The sequence below is a fragment of the Melanerpes formicivorus genome, unplaced genomic scaffold, assembly GCF_026170545.1.
Source record: "Melanerpes formicivorus ecotype bairdi unplaced genomic scaffold, bMelFor1.0.p_v2 SCAF_27, whole genome shotgun sequence".
Classification (NCBI taxonomy): domain Eukaryota; kingdom Metazoa; phylum Chordata; class Aves; order Piciformes; family Picidae; genus Melanerpes; species Melanerpes formicivorus.
Window position 1 is genome coordinate 589,384 of NW_027142379.1, and position 16,688 is coordinate 606,071.

At 54.9% G+C, this 16,688-nt stretch overlaps 1 protein-coding gene across 1 annotated transcript in view; it reads right to left on the reverse strand.

Annotated features, from left to right (window-relative positions):
- Positions 1-1,582: 1,582 nt before the first annotated feature.
- Positions 1,583-16,688, reverse strand: part of CCNI (cyclin I) — a 28,720-nt gene continuing 13,614 nt past the window's right edge. The window contains exons 2-7 of the mRNA XM_068153795.1: positions 15,249-15,405; positions 8,063-8,197; positions 5,558-5,632; positions 5,243-5,383; positions 4,260-4,490; positions 1,583-3,377 (exon numbers count right to left, since the gene is read on the reverse strand). Of these exons, the coding sequence (XP_068009896.1) occupies positions 2,919-3,377; positions 4,260-4,490; positions 5,243-5,383; positions 5,558-5,632; positions 8,063-8,197; positions 15,249-15,362 (1,155 nt within the window). The 5' untranslated portion in view covers positions 15,363-15,405 and the 3' untranslated portion in view covers positions 1,583-2,918. The remainder of the gene's footprint in view (positions 3,378-4,259; positions 4,491-5,242; positions 5,384-5,557; positions 5,633-8,062; positions 8,198-15,248; positions 15,406-16,688) is intronic.

Genomic DNA, 16,688 nt, shown 5'->3' on the forward strand with positions numbered 1-16,688 from the left:
GATTCTAAGGATGAACATCCATAATCTGGTGGTGGTGGTTGCTGGGGCAGAGAGAAGAGAGCAGAAAGCAGAGATGGGCATTGCAGATGCTGCTGGCAGTGACACGGGTGGGACATGGGGCTGAGCTGAGGCAGCACTGTGGAGGCTCTCCCACAGCCTGGGATGGGGAAGGGACAGGGATGTGCCCCTTGGCTCACCTCCTCTGGGGCAGGCAGCTGTTGGGGGAGTCAGCACGGAAAGGGGACAGCAGTGTGAAACCTGTCCTTGGCCAGGCCAAAGAGGTCATTTGTCACCTGCTGTCACCAAATGCCTCCAGCTGGTGTAAGAGGAACACTTCCAGGCTGGTCCCCCAGGGTAAGGGGGGGTGAAGGAGATGTATCAGTGTCTGTGCTCTGGTTCCTTCTGGGAAGCACCGGGGTGCTGTGGAGCTTGGGGGAGTGCCACATGAATATGAGGAGTCCTGGACGTGAGGGTACCCTGTGGGTACCAGAGAGCCCTAGCAGCACTCCAGGCCAGTCCTGTGTGCCAGGAGCAGCAACAGCGGAGAGCTCAGTGCTGTGGCAGCAAGGTGGTGAGTGGGGGCCACACTTGGACTGTGTCATCACCTGGGGCTTTTTGTGAGGAGGAAAGGTGGGAAGTGGGAAATGGATTTTCCCTCTGGCAGTGCAGGTTATCTCCAAACCAGCTGGACCTGGATGCCTGGGGAAGCCTTCCTGGGACATGCCTCACTTCCAGGCAGGGCTGTCTTTGGGCATCACTTTTTCAGTCACCAAATCAGTGCAGCCAGCAACGCACACCTGGGCTCCCCAGGCCCCTCACTGGCCCCAGCAGGCCTCTGGGACACAGGTGGCCACAGCACCAGCAGAGCTGCAAAGCTGAAAACCACCTTATGACACTGCTGTGGTCCTCCAAGGGGGCCTGTGTGCCAGCCTTGGCTTCCTAGAGCCAGGCTGGCTGGTCCTCAGAACAGGAGGGTTGCACTGCTGTGCCAAGGCTGGTTGGGTTTGCCCCAGGGCTCCCAGCAGAGCAGAGCACCTGGGACGTGGGTGGGTTTGAGGTCAGTCCTTCTGTACTCTGCTGTCTCCCTGCACCTCCATCGTCAAGTCCAGGCAGTGCACTGGCAGTTGCAGTTTGACCTTTGCCTTTTGTATCTGGAAGAGCAAAAGGCAGCAGGATGCTGCTGGGCAATGTAAGCCAGAGCTGGCCCACAGGTATCCTGGGGCCTTGGAGAGGACATCCTGGCAGCAGGACTCCACAGAGGTAGGTCTGTCAAACCAGGCCAGGTTTCCTCTGCCTGGCCCTTGCTTTGGGTGAAGCTGCTGTTACCCAGGCAGAAGAGGGTTGGTGTGGGGTTGTTCACAGTGAAATGGACTAAAAAGGCTCCAGCTGGGGCTGGGGAGTGCCTGTGTGGCTGGCCCTCAGGAGCATGAAAACTCCTCTGACAGCCAGTGAGGTTCTGAGCACCAGGGGCTAAAGCTGGCACTGCTGTAGGGATGAGCTGACAGCACTCCAGCTGCCCAGCACCCCAACAGCAGCTTCCTCACAGCCCCCAGGTGTGACAAGCAGAGAGCAGGACCCAGGCTCCAGGACAACTTTCTTTATTGCTACCAGAAGGCTTTCAGCAGTACAATGGCTCCAAACACGATACCTTCCTCAGGGCTGTGGAGAGAGCTTACGCTTGGGACAGGTCATTCTGAGAAACAGGGGTGGGACACTGGAGAGACATTGGCCTTGGTTAGGGGTGACATGAACACAAAACGGGGGTGAGGGTCTTTCGGTTGGGCTTCGTAGCTGACCAGGACACCTTTCAAACCTCGGGCGGCCGCCCCAGCGCCTGGCCTGGCGGCGCGGCTCAGGCCGAGCTTGTGAAGTTGGCAACCCCCCAGGCTGTAAGGTTTGCACTTGATGGGTGGGTGAAAAATCCAGGCTGAGTGCAACATTTCTTGGTGCAAACAAGAGGGGAAAAAAAAAAGACCCTTTTTGTTCAAGTGATACCAAATCCCTTCACTGCTTTCTGTGTGGGAAGGGGGAGGGCTTGGTGTGAGGCACAGAGTGCAGTGGGCACCCACCCTGGTGTCCTGCCCGAGCGCCTCGGGGCTGGTTGGGGTTTGGTTTTTTTTCCCTGACTGACCTTTGTTTTATTTGGTTCAATCCAGTTTTTAAATATTCTCACACTGAAGAACACCAAAGTGCTAACAAAATGAAACAAACACCTCCCCCCCCCCCCAACAAAAAAAGGGTCTTTTTTTTTTTCCTTGGGGGAGAGGGCAAAGAAAGCCGTGGTGAGGTCAGGTGGCACAGGACATCATGCACGAGACTCGGCAAGAATCAAAAGAGGAACAAGCGGAGAGGGGGAGAGGAGCAGAGAACCAGAGAATGGCAGGGGTTGGAGGGGACCTCCAGAGACCATCCAGTCCAACCCCCCAGCCACAGCAGGCTCGCCCAGGGCTGGCCGCGCCAGAACACATCAGGACTAGTCCTGAGGGGCTCCGGAGAAGGAGGCTCCTTGAGCTCTCCGGCTCAGAGAGGTGGAGGCGGCCGGCGCCACCGGGCAGGGCTGCTGGCAGGGCTCGGCTGCAGAGGGTGGGTTACAAGACACAGGAGCAGCAGGACAGTGGAACTGACGACACTAGAAGGAAACAATTTCTTGCTACTTTTTTTTTTTGCTCGGTTTTTGGGTCTTTTTAAGGTTTTTTATACTTTTTTGTGGTTTTTTTTTTAAGTGCTTAAATATCAGAACTAGAATTAGCCGCACGAGAGAAAAACTCAAAAAAGGGCTGGGATGGGGTTTTGTTGGACTCTTTTTTGTCTGTTTTTGGCTCCCTTCAGTTCAGCCTGACAAGGTACGGCCCCCTCCTGCCCCCACGGAGGACCCCGGGTCCCGCGTGGTCTCTGGAGCAGGCGCCGCTTGCCTGCGGCTACATGACAGAGACAGGCTGGAGGGGTGGGCACGGGGACACGCTGCCCTCCTGCCTGGAGACGTCGGCGCCACAGACAGAGGCCACGCTTTCGAGAGCCACTGCCTCTGGAGCCACCTCCTCGTTGTACAGACGCTTGATGCCATCGTAGAAGTCATCCACTTCCATCTCCTCCACCTTGCGCTTGGCAGAGGCTTGCTTGCAGCCGCCGGGAGCCGGCAGACGCGGGTAGAGCGCGGCTGTACCTGCGCCTGGCGCTTCTGGCCTGCCGTTGTCCTGGGAGAAACCCGGCCCTGGGACAGAGGAGGGCTGGCGTTTGAACGCTCCTCTGTTACAGGTCACCAGGGTATGCTGGAGGGGACTGTAGACATATACAGGATTGGGCAGCAGAGAAGAGTGCAGAGTGGAAAGGTGATGTGCCACCAGCTCCCGGCAGTGGATCAGCTGCGAGCTATCCATCTGGAGTGGGACAAGAGGTAGAGATAGGGGTGATGATGGCAGCCACAGAGAGGAGAGGCTGGCAGCCAGGGCAGGGCTGCAGCTCTGAGCACACCAACTACCTGGGCACCTCCCTTCCCCTCCATGATAGGCTGGGTGCAGAAGAAAATGGTGAAGGAGCAAAACCACCCCCAGCACCACGACTCTGAGATACACAGTTAGAGATTGCACGGGGTTGAAGGGCCCCTCAAAGGGCATCTTGTCCAACCCCCTGCAGTTAGCAGGGACATATCCAACTAGATCAGGTTGCTCAAGGCCACACTGAGTCTGATCCTAAGTGTCTCTAGGGCCAGGGCCTCAACAACCCTGGGCAGCCTGTTCCAGTATTTCACCATTCCTGGCACCAATCCTTCTCCTTATGTCCAACCTCAATCTACCCTGCTCCAGTTCCAAATCATCCAGACTCCTGCTCCCACCTCATGACAATAGTGTAGGGGATGTTAAAAGGTTTTGCTGCCTGTCTTTAGCAGCTTGAGCATTCTTCTTTTCAGCCCCTGTCAGGCCACCCCCTATGCTTAGGCTGAAGGGCTGACTAGGCTCCCCTCCCTGGTGCAGAGAGCCTGAATGCATCAGGACACAGGGCTCCCTTTGTCACCTACTGGATGTGGTCAAGGTTGAGACTTTGCAGAACCAAAGCATCCCTTCAAGTACAACCACAGAATCAGCTGGCTGGGAAAGACCTTGAGATCATCAAGTCCCACTACAACCCAACATCTGCCATCCTCTCAGCAGCATGACTGCAGGCAGGGATCAGCAGGTAGGGATCCATCAGCCCAGCACGACGCAGGCTCCTGCAGCTCTGCCCTGTCCCTCCCCACTGCACGGTGCCACCCCAGCCCTCACCTGTGCCTTCTGGAGCAGCTCGATGATGAGAGCCAGCCAGTCGGGCAGCAGCTTCTCCAGCTCCAGGCTGACGATGGCCAGCGCCAGCATGGAGCCCTTGAACTGCAGCAGCTGGTAACAGGCCATGCAGTGCAGCAGCTGCTTGGTGAGCGCCGCCACGTGCTGGGAGGGGCTCAGCTTGGGCAGGATGGTCAGCAGCTGAGGCCTGTTGGACACTGCGACCGCGTGGAACTGGGGGGACACAAGCGAGGGGAGGCAGCTGGGGTTACTGACAGGCAATCCCCGGGGCCAAGCCGGCTCAGACCTCCACAGCTGTATGCCACAGGGCTTGGACACACAAGGATCCTGCAGCTCCATCTTCAAGGTAATTTCCACACCACAGAAACAACCACCAATGGCTTGGGGCAGCCTTCCTGGTGGGGCCTGCCATCATCCACATCATGTGCCTGGGGACCAGGCTTCTCGGGGCTCTGCAAAAGGCTACCCCCTTCCATCCTTCTCTCAGCAAGGGGTTTGGCAGGTCAGATGCCCTGGACAAAACCTCCTCGAGCAAGCAGAGAGGATGAAACTCAGCAGAGACCCTCAGGACTCTTCCCTTGGTCTTGCATCATCCATGGTCCTGGTTTTCTGGCCACACCTTTCTGCAGCAAGTGCTTTGGCCTTGCTTTGATGCTGCCTGGCACTTAGCCCTGAGCCAAGCCACCAGCAATTAAGGCTTTCAGGAGCTGTGTCTTAGCTTGTGGCTTAACATGCCTCAAACCAGGCGAGAAGGTCAGATGGCAAGGCCATGGGTTGGAAATTGTGCCCACAGCGTCCCAAGTCTCCTCTGGAGCTCTCCAGCAAGGCTTTTTCCTTCAGAAACGACTTGCACAGAGGAGCTACGAATACAGCCTGAGGTCCTTGCTCCCCTCAGGCAGGTTTTTGTCTAGGTACCTTCTTTACACCACCAGACACCAGAAGAATGTGAGCAGCCTCTTACTTACAATATGAAGGAAATCCAATGGCGTTGCCATGTGAAGATCCCAGTTCAGTTTATCCAGGATAATCTTCTCCATTCTGCGGATTTCAGCTGGAGAACAACCACAAAAGCTGTCCCGAGCCAACACCTTCAGTACTGGAATCCTCTACAAAAGCCAAGGCAAGGGAGAACCCAGAGGAGCAGTCAGTACAGAAACCACCCACAATGCCCCAGCCCTGTCCTGGCAAGCACCAAGCCACCACAGGCAGGCAAAGGCAGGGCTGGCAGAGTCTGCAGGCGCCTTCAGCCCACACTAGGCTGGCAAGAGCAAGAAGCCTACCTCATCTTCCTCGATGGTCTTTGCAGCGAGGAAGAAGCAGCTGATTGCAATACAGTTCAAGTACTTTGGACGAGCCTACGGCAGAGAAAAGCAGAGAACCTCTGTGAGAGTGATGCACAAATTATCCACAGTCCCTCCTGGGGGGTTGGACATGCTGAGCCCCAGGCTCTGGCTGCCCATGTGCCATGTTCCGGATCAGCAGGCCGGCCTCCGGCGCTGGCAGGCGGTGCCAGGCAACCAGCCCTGCTCCATGACGTAAGGAAGGACGGCGAGCTGCCAGCCCTGGCATCCTAGCTGGCACCCACTGGTGTGGAAAGAGCTGGGTATAGGCAGTACAGGAGAAGTGGGAAGGGGAAAACCACCTGGCTACAGACCTCTGCCACTGCACCTGCTTCAGCAGAGCTCCGGTGTTAGGGTCCAGACCCAGAGCAGGGAGGCAAAGATGAGGATTTCAATGCTGTCCTTGCCTAGGGAAGTGTAAAGCGCCATCAAAACCACCCCTCCTGTACTCCTGCCCTGCACTGCTCAGGACTGTGGCCCAGGCATTGGTAAGGGAGAGCTGGTTTGGGAAAGGGAAGTGAAATTTGGCAGCTGGTCCTCTGCTACCCACCTCAGGAGCTGCTGCATGCAAAGGTCAGTGCAAGTCCTACACCAAATGTGAAGCTCTGCTTGCAGCCTGAACTGCTGCCAGAGCTGCTGCTTGTTAGGTGAACTTCAGCAGCTGGAGTCAAGCTAGGGGTGGCTAAGGCTGAGCTGCTGGGAAATCCAGAAAGCAGCAAGAGGACAACAGAGGCTCAAGTCCACAGTGAAGATCCCTACCTCCAGCCAGCCTCAGTTGCTCCAAGAGCACCATGCTGTGCCTACAGCTTTGGCTTCCTAGTGCCCTTTAAACTGCAGTCCCTGTAGAGAGCCCACAGGTGGGGGTGGCAGGGGAGCACCTGCTGGAGCCTTCAGTTGTCACTGAAAGCAAAGAGAATCAATCCCCTCAGGGCAAGGCTGGAACCTGTTCTTGACAGCTAGGAAGGACACCTTCTGTGAAGTTTATCTGGGGGAAAGCAGGTGTCTGGGGCAGGCTCCTGCCACCAGGGAAGCTGCTTCTCCCCATTATTTTTAGCAATCATTTTCTTTCCTCTTTTCCCAGGTGCAACCCCTCTAAGAGACTGCCCTGGAGACAGGCCAAAGCCTGGTCTCCTATGGAGCTTCACCCTGCCACCCCACGTCTGTGGTGAAGGGAAGGGACTTGTCTTAATAACAACACAGGGGGAAACAGGGAGGGAGCACAGAGGCCTGAGCTGTTTGAGCCGTGCTCATCCAGACAAAACATCTTTCCACAGGCTGGAGCACTCAGTGGGCTCCTCACTCATGTTCTCATACCTTGCAGACTCCTTGGCTGCTGCAAATTGCTGACAGAAAAGCTGCACTCGAGGGCATTAGCTGCTGAGATATTGAGCTGTGTTTCCCAGCTCAGTCTTTCAGTGACTCAGCCACTTTATCTCTCCAAGAATAAAAACCTCCATGGCTTGTAATTAAACCACTGTCGATACTGAAAGGCTGGATTAATGGTGATGTCACTGCCAGCCTACCCAGCAAAGTCCCATTCAGAGGTAAGTGCTTGGCTCCCCTAAGCTGTCTCACCTGCACCTCTGCTGAGCCTGAGCAAATGCAGCAGGAGATGGGGCTGCCCAAAGCCTCACTTCACAGCTCAAGGCCAGGGATTTGGGGCTGATCCACAGTTTTCAGTCAGTTGCACAGGTGCAAAGCATGACCCCAGCCCAGCACATCTGACCTGCTTCTGTGGCAGGCTCCTGGGCACAGCTAAGCTGCAGATCCCAGCTGGGGTTTAGCTTCCTTTTTTCACACACATTTTATGTTTAATAGCCTTAAAACCCAGCAGGCATCTCTGCTCTCCAGTCTGCTCAGGGCAGCAGGAGGGGACAGCCTGTCACTCGGATGGGCTGCAGCCATGCTTGTCCTTCCTCTCTGTCCTTCCTATCTGTCACATCTCTCTGATGTGCCACCAGTGCTAAGCTCTGTCAGCCTGGCTGCAGGCTGCCCACCTAAAGCACAACCTCTGCAGCCCCTTTTTCTGATGGCTGGAAGGAAGACGGACCCTGCTGAGGCAATCAACATCCCAACCACAGAGCTGAGGAGGGAAGGTGCTGCTTCTCTCTGGGGTGAGCACAGGCTGCAGCTGCTGAGCTGCCTTATATGGAGGGAAAGGAAGGGGTAGAGCAGGGGGAAGAGAGAAACAGTCACTGGGCCAGGTCCCTGGGCATTGCAGGTTCTCATTACAGCAATGGCTCCTTTCACCAGGTAGAAAATGGCTACAGGGAGACTCTACCTCCACAAGCTGCTGACAGCAGCACGTAGTACCCATCCCACAAGCTCCTGGAGTGGTGCAGGTGTGAGAAGGGCAGAGGGGGGGAGAGCAGAGGGAAGGGAGCAGACAGCCGGCTGGGTGGGTGGCACAGAGCCACTGCAGCTTGTGGAGCTGCAAGTATTTACCTTCACTGCTGCTAAAAACCTGTCCAAAAGGCTGATGGCCAGGGCCAGCGTTTCTGGATAAAGGTGGAACTGGTATTTGAGCTTGGCCAGCCACTGGATGACCTCATCCCTCTGCTTTGGAGAAATGGCTACATCCTGTTGGAGAGAAAAGCAAACGGTTGTCAGAGGCAGGCTGAGAAAGAGAAGCCCAAAGGTTTTACCTGGCAGGAGTCCCTCAGCAGGGAGACAAAGCCTGCCCTGGGAGGAAGGGGCTCTGAGCCAGCCTCAGTCACCACTTAGTTCCTGCTGTTACTTACCCCAGCCCAAGAACTCTGCCTGGAAAAGACAATGTTCCCTACAGCTACCTCAGACTGCACTGTGCTGAGAGAGGCTGTGCTGCAGCTTCCCAGGTGCTGACAGCCTATTCTCCAGCTCTGCTCTAAGCTCTGTGATGGTTTCAAGCCCCTCAGAACCATGCAGGTGCACAGGAATGCCCAGAGGTGCACAGCTCCTGCCACACAGGAGAGAAGCTGTGCTTTGAGAGGCAAGGTTTATTTTACCTTCAAACTCCAGGGATGTCTGCAGCTCAGTCTGAAAAAGCCAAGCACCTTGCAAAAGCTCTTTGGTAGTGCAGTGAGCTGCAAGCTGGGGCAAAGCAGCTCCAGTTTCACTTTAAAACACTTGGGTTTGGTTGGTTTTTGGACTCTTTTTTCTGGCCCAGGTCACCCCCATTGATCTGTTTGGCCAGCAGCTGAATTTCAACCACACAAACCCATCAGCCCCTGACGTCAGTTCTTTCTCCCTGACTTCCTTCAGGAAATGTTTACAGCTTTCTACAGCCTTTGGATTCAACCAAGTCAATGTCTGCTCTGACTGCAGCAGAGATTATTTGGGGTGAAGAGCAAGGATGTACCCAGAAGTGAAACCAGACACACTCCTTGTGCTGTGCTCAGGGTCCTTGTGCTCCTTTGGCTGCTGCTGAGAGGGTGTGAGAAAGGGACTGAAATGCTGGCTGGCAGGTTACTGAGGAGAGGAAAGCTCAGGGCTTGTCAAACAAAGGTCACTGCTGGGCTGGGCTGCAGCTGTCCTCCCAGCAACAACAAAGGGCAAGGGAAAAGGAGCAGTTAGAGAAAATAAAACACCTCAGCACTGATGCAAAATAAATACTGCAGGCTGCACCCATCAGCAGAGTACCTACTCTGTGCCTTACACAGGTAACACTGCTTGGGACAGAGCTGCTGCCTCCTGCCTGGGAGTCAAGAATGTGTGAGAGCAGAGCGGGCAGGCCGGGCTGCAGTGACAGCAGGGCCTCCACGGGGACACCAGCTTCACACCTTCTGTTGTTACTTGCAGTGTGACATCTTCATGCTGTGCCTAGCTCCCTCCCTGGTGCTGAGCTCCACCTTCACCACCAAACAGGACAGAAGGGATGGGGATGGTGGCAGGGCTGCAGCCTCAGGGCCGAGCTCTGGGCTCTGTGCCATTGGGGGCACAGCAGGTCGGTGACACGGGTCCCACCAAAACGTGGCCACCCAGCTCCCTCCCTGAAAAGCACACCAGAAACTGGGCCCTGCAGACACAGGGCTGTGCCACCCAGAGCTGTTTCCTCCCTCCAGCTGTGCTAGCTGGGCTAATAAAGCACCCCTACCTCTGTTCTCCTCAGGCCTTGGCGTCTCTCCTGGAGCCCCGATGGCATCAGCAGGACTGTGTCTGACCCAGATGGGACCCCATGATGCCACTTGCCTCTGGTGTGGCTTTTAAAAGCAATTACCATTTTTCATGAGGAAAGAGAAATATGCTTTGGGTATTTTTTCCTCAGTTCCAAGAAATAAAGATTCTTTGTAAAAGGGTCACTGCAGTTTGGGGGTGAAATGTGAGCCCCACCAGGGGCAGGACAGCTGCTGCCTGCACCACGCTGGGCTCAGCCCAGAAAGGCTGGTTTGGTGCACACTGGGACTAGGACAAATGCACCACACAGAAAGGTTTATTAAATGCTCTGCTAAAAACATCTCCTGGACATCAGGACAGGGGCCCAGCGTGTGCCTGGGGAGAAAACGGGGCACCACCATAGCAAACCCTGGCTGTCCTCACAGAGCCAAGCGAGGCCTGCACAGCTGAGCCTGGAACAGGCAGGAAAGGGAGCAGATGAAGTTCCTTGTGGCTTTGTTCCTTCTGCCTGGTTTCAAATGGCAGGAGACAAAGGCACACAAAGGGGCTTCTACCCACAGCCAGGTATGGACACCCCTGTGGAGTTAAAAGGCTTCAAGCCGCTTAAAGGATTACCCTGGAAGTGCAGGGCCCGGGTGAGTCCAGCAGGTAAGCTCTGCTGACAGCCAGCCTGCAGCCACCCAGCCAACAAAATAAACCTGACTTAAAAACCTGCCTCTGCCTTTTCAGTCACCACTGCTCCTGCCCCAGCAGCCTTACTGGTGAGGCCAGGGGGCACAGGCCTGGGCACTGGGGAGCTGCATCAGCAGGACAATTGCCTCTGTCTGCCCTCCTGTGAGACAGCAGCGGTTCAGGAGGAGGGGCAGAGAACGGCAGTAGGGCCAGGCCTCAGCACCATGGGGGACATTTTTCCCAGCCCCTTCCATTCCTAATAGATTCTGGCAGAAATGGGCATCAGCTTTCTAATGCAGCTCCTGGCAGTGCCTGTCCTGGCTCAGTGCTGTTTGCCCTGTGCCTGCCAAAGCACAAGTTAGGCTTTCTCCTAGAAAGAGCAGGGCTGGGAAGGGTAAGATCTGTCCATGCTGCCCTGCGGTCTCCAGGCCTCACCCTTCACAGAGAGTGGGAGGCCAAACCTTCCAACTCAGGAGAGCTTTAATTGGCCAGGCCTAACGTAAAAACCAGCAACTGCATGCCCAGAGCCTGCCAGCAGCTGTCCCTTCCAGGTGAGGAAGAAGTGGTTATTTGATCTGAGCCCCTGAAAAACAAGCCTGGATCTCAGCAAGACAGCAACGAGAACAAAGAGCACACAGCCCCCACACAGAGCACCCTGCTCCTGCAACACCAAGGAACCACTGCAAAGGGAAGCAGGAACCTGGCTGCTCTGGAGCTGTCTGGGGAAGCAAAGGAAAGGAGGTGAACCTCCAGCTCTTTGCTGCACTAACAATCCACAAACCCTCTCTCTACTCCAGCCTCTGGCTGCAAACAGAGGGGCACAAGTGTGGGGAGAGAATCCCCTCAGCCAGCAAGAGCAGGTGCATTGAAACCTCAACCCATCAGGAAGAGGAAAATTGGTTACAGCCCAGTTTAAAGGCACAAACCTTGCTGCCACATCCCAGCAAGGAGTGTCCCCCTTCAGTCTTTGTCCCTCTCCCTCCAGGCTGTACCTGCACCATCCCAGTAACAAATGCAGCTCCATAAAGTTAATTAAGCACTGAGGTCACCGTTCCTCATTAGCTAGGATTAAAAATGAGAATGAGCCACTGCGGTGACTGAGAGCAAGAAAGTCCCTGTGGGCTGGAAAGCAAAAGTTCCTCCTTGCTCTGCAGGTACTTTCCTGCAGATGCTGTGTGTGGCCAGCTCTTTGTGCTGCCCACAGAAGCTGCCCCCTCCCCCCGCCCCGGGGTGGCAGAGCAAGCTAGCCCAGCATGAGGGCTCTAATTAGCAACAATTAAGCCAGGCCTTGCAAGGGCAGGCTCAGCAGTAGCTGGTGGCTCCCAGGCAGACCTAACAACAGCCCTAGGGACTGAGGGCCAATGCATGTCCTCTGGCTGCAGGGCTCCAGAGTGAGAGCACAGCACAAAGCATCCCTGAGGCCGGCTCCAGACTCTGGGAAATGCAGTCTCAGATAAATGTTATCTGTGAACTCCAACCTGACTCCATTTGATTGCTGCCTCATCTAGCAGAAGCACCTTACCTGCTCAGGTTTCTTCTGTCTGCTGTCCCAGACAGGGAGGTTTTGCCCTCTCCCCTATTTGTTTCTGCCTTGTTCTGCTTGGGGAGCAAGCAGGTGACCCTCATCAGGAATGAGGGGCTTCCCAAAAGGGCAGCTGGAAATACAGCAACCAGATGGGTCCCTCCTTGGGGCTCAGGATTGCTGCTTTACACCAGAGTGACCCCAAACTTATGCCCACTGGGTTGCTGCTCTCTGGTACTAGTTGGAATTGGGAGGTGCTCTCCTGACAGAAGGACCATCTGGCAGAGTCACCTGGGGAGCAGCACAGCCTCTGCCATCAGCCCTGTGGGGTGCACTGAGGCTGGGGAGGGAGCAGCCTCACCAGCCTGGGCAAAATCAGGAAGTCAAACACTGCTCACAGGTTAAAACAGGCACCAGAAGGTGAAAAGACCAACCCGAGGTTGTGTGGGGAGGCAGTGGAAAAACTGGAACTAAACTGAGAGTCTCCTCCTTCCTCCAGAGGTGCAGAGAACAAATGAGGAGAGAGAAAGAGGCAGAGCAGGCAAGAAAGGAGAAATGACAGAAGAGAGACTCTGCTTCGATAAACAAGAACCCCAAAGCCCTTGGCTTACACACCTCTGCTGCAGTTACTTGGTAACAGGCAAAAAGCAACCCTTGACCAGCCTTTACTGCTTGGTTTCTCAAGCCTTACCCACATGAAACCACATGAATGTCATCTGCATATTCTATAACCCAAGAGCAGAGGGGGGGAAAACAAAGGGGGAGAAAAAAGAAATCACCAAATCCATTGAGAAGCACCAGGAGGGTTCCAGACTCAGCCCTCCTGTTTTGGTTTTTCCAGGCTGAAAAGCCCCTGTGAGATCTGGCTTGGATACATTGCAAACACCCAGAGCCAGTGGCCTACATTGAAAGGAGGGAAGCTAAAAGCTCTGGGAAATGGCAGCTTTCAGAGTAAAAGGGAAAGCCCAACAGAAAAGTCACAGAGACTGAAAATATCAGGCCCAAAGTCCCCAACACACTCTGCAGCCTGTGCTAAAAATGTAAACTCTTCCTGTTCCTCTTCCTGTGAGTTTCCTCTTTTCAAAGACCTCAGCTCAAGACACATCCTGAGGAGCTGAATTTGTTCTGGTTTTAAACATGAGAATGGTTCACGCTGGGGGGTGGTGACTGAAGGCTGCAGAGGTGGAGGGACAGGTGCAAGCAGGGGGTCACAGATGGCAGGAGCAGAGACACACTGAGCACAGAGCCAGGGGGTTCAGCTGCACCCTGGCACCAGTCAGGACTTCCCCAGAGCAGACAGCTGTGCTGCTGTCCCCTTCTCCATCTGACCTTGGTAGGTTTGACACAAACACACACAGAGCTCAATCCCATGTAACGATTCTGTGCTGCCAGAGCACATTTAGCAGCATGGACTCCAGCTGAACAAGGCAACGTCTTGACTGACATGGAGGGGAAGAGAAAGAAGAAGGTTGCAAAGAGAACAGAGGTTTGGGGTGGAAATTCCATGAGGAGAAACTCCAGGGGACAAGTGCAGAGGGCCAGGAACTGCTCCCAAGCACAGACTCAAGTGACATCGCAGGGGAGGGAAGAGATCCTTCAGGATCATGATGTCATTGCACACTGCAAGGACACACTCGGTGTTGGTCCAGGCCAGTCCTGAGGTTTGACACTGCCTTTAGCCACCAGGTTGTTCTGTACCAGATCCTACTCTGACTTCCCACAGCAGGCAGCAGAGTCCCACAAACCTCCCCAAGTATTTTAACACTTTGGAGGTGCTGCAAACCTCAACCACAGTGACATCGAGCACCCTCGAGGTCAGCTGCTCCTCACTCCCAGACAGGGCTTGAGGTCAGCCCTCCTGCTGCAGTCACAACTCAAAGGTGGCACAGGCAAGGCATGCCATCTTCAGAGGGCACCCAGGCAAGGGAGGGGCTGCCTGGAACACTAACACAGGTGGTGCTTCCTGAGCTGCCACAATCAACTGCATCAAAGCAAAAAAGAGTTCCTTGTGCCTGTGAAATCTTCCCAGAGGAATCTGTTTTGGTTACACTCTCCAGGTCCCCAGCTTGTCTCATTATGCTGCAATCTTATCTCCCTGCACTATAAGCACTAAGCCCAGGCACACTGCCAGCATGAACAGGCAGCTCTCCCACAAGCCAGGGTCTTCAGTGGGACGTGCCCCAAGTCAGCCACACCTCCAACAACCTCCGGCAACCGGGGAAACACATTTGGAAAGCCAAACCTGGACTAATACTGAACCTTAGCTGCTCCTACACAACCAGAGCATTCCCTGCTCCCCAGACACAGACCAAACACCTCACTGATCAGCCTTGACAGGTGGAAGAATCAGGTGAACCCTGCAGACAGCCCTTCAGTGCAGTTATGTGCTCCCAGAGCAGCGACTGAGTGCCCAGAACTCTGTGACAGCCACCCTCATGTTTCAGTTTGGTTTGGAAGAGAACTCTGTGGAGCCCACAGGCATTTCTGAGAGCACACAGCAGACAGAGAACTCCTTGGCAACACACCTCAGGGTGGGTAAGGTCCTGAGCCCCATCTTCTGTCTGGCTCTGCTGCAGAACTTGAGCAGGAGGCTGGGCTATGGACCCCATGCTGCAGCCCCTTCCACCCTGAATTCTCCTCCAGTCCTATGAAAACATTCCTCCCTGGAACAGGCCAGTGCCTGGCTCTGCTTCCCATGACACCGGCTTGCACCCTGCTCCATATATAGTCCTCTTCCAGGCAGTGGGGCTCTTCCTGAAGCAGACAGGGCCTCAGCAAGTCACATCCTGGCCTGTTCTCAGCTGTCACAGCTGCAGCCTGTCTGGCAGCACTGGGCTGATCCAAGGCTGATTTGGAGCAGGGATAAGTCTGGCCCAGGATGGGAGGAAGGCAAAGCCAAGCTTTAGCTGTGGCCATGCTGTGTCAGGGGCAGGCCTGAGCTAAGCTGGCAGTGACTTCCTGTGAGAAGGTGTTTCCTGTGAAAAGCCACCAGCACTCCAAAGGTGCTATTAGGAAACGAAGCTGCTTTTAAAAGCTGTTGCAGAGCTGCTGCCCACTAGAAATGTGCTAATTACCCCCATAATTTGTAAAACTGATGTAATGAAGACATGACATGAATGTGCTCTCAGGAGCTACAGCAGAGGTCTAACACTGTGTGCTGCAGGGTGTCCTGCCTCCCCAGCTGCAGGGATGTCCCCCAAATAAAGAACTCATCACTTTCTCCAGAAGTTAATTTCCCAGCCTCCAGCAGCAGGCCACTCCTCCTGCCACAGCTCCAGCCATGAAATCACAGCAGAGGCTGCCCTGCAGCCCCTGTAGAGAGGAAGGACGAGACAGAGACATTACCTGATTGGGCTGAATTTTCGGCACATGTGCTTTCCACATCTGAGCTTCCCTAGAGATTGCCGTCTCCAGAAGGAGAGACAACCTCTGGCTCTCCAGGGGTCCTGCAAACTTCATGGTGACCCTTGGATCCACCTGCCACCCAGCTGGATACAGCTACCTGCAAAACCAAACACAGCCTGGTGAAGTGTTGAGCTGCCACCATCCAGCACATCGATCCAAGGAAAGCAGCAATCACAGACTGGCAGGAGAGGGAAGGGGCCTCTGGAGACCATGGAGGCCAACCCCCTTGCCAAGGCAGGGCCACCTACAGAAGCTCACACAGGAACATACCCAGGTGGGTCTGGAATGTCTCCAGAGAAGGAGACTCCACCGCCTCTCTGGGCAGCCTGCACCAGGGCTCCTGCACCCTTTAAAAAGCTCCTCCTCATGTTTAGGTGGACCTTCTGCTGGCCTGTTACCCCTTGTCCTGTCACTGGGCACCACTGAACAAAGCCTGCTGCCATCCTCCCTCCACCCACCCATGAAGTATTGATCAGCACTGATGAGATCTCCCTCAGGCTGATCTTCTCCAGACTAAAAAGCCCCAGTTCTTTGTCTTTCCCCATCAGAGATGTTCCATTCCCTCCAGCATCTTTGCTGCCCCCTCTCCAGCAAGTCCCTCTTGAACTGGGGAACCAAGAACTAGACACATACACCAGATGTGGCCTCACCAGGGCAGAGTAGAGGGGGAGAAGAACCTCCCTCGACATGCTGGCTACACTTCTGGATGCACCCCAGGATGTTCTTGGCCTTCTTGGCCATAAGGGCACACTGATGGGTACTAAAGCTGCAAGAAAGAGAATGGGCAGTGATGGGGTACTTGGCAAACCTGCCAAGGAAAGCCAAACCAGCTGGCCCAAAATTGTGCCCACCACCTCTGTGGGCTGCAGAGTCCTGCCCCTTTGAAATCTCCAGCTTCTCTGTTATTGTAGGGAATGAGGCAGCACCTTGCCAGCTTCATCAGCAGGGAAAAGGAGGGGGTTTAGGAAAAAGACCTGTGTGGCAAATAGAGGCCTTCAGCAAGTTCACCACCTTGGCCCAGACCTTGCTGAAGCTAAAACCCACTCTACCAGTGACACAAATCCCAGCTTCAGAGCCTGGCTGGTGCCAGCCTTAGCCCAGTACTCCCAGCAGCAAGGGGCAGCTCTGTGCAGAACAGAGGAACACTTGTCTGAGGAGTGAACTGATTTACAAGCTGGAGCCTGACAAATGGATCAGTGTCTTCCCTGTGTGGTTTGGAGCCCCTCATAGGAGCACAACCTGTTTGACGTGCAATGCAGGGGGCATCTTGGGTCTGGAGATATGTTAGATCCACAGAACTTCAGTGCACAGCTCTCATGTCAGACAGGGACTGTGGTTTGAAGGAGAAAAGGAAAAAGGAAGTTTCCCTGGGCTGAGTGC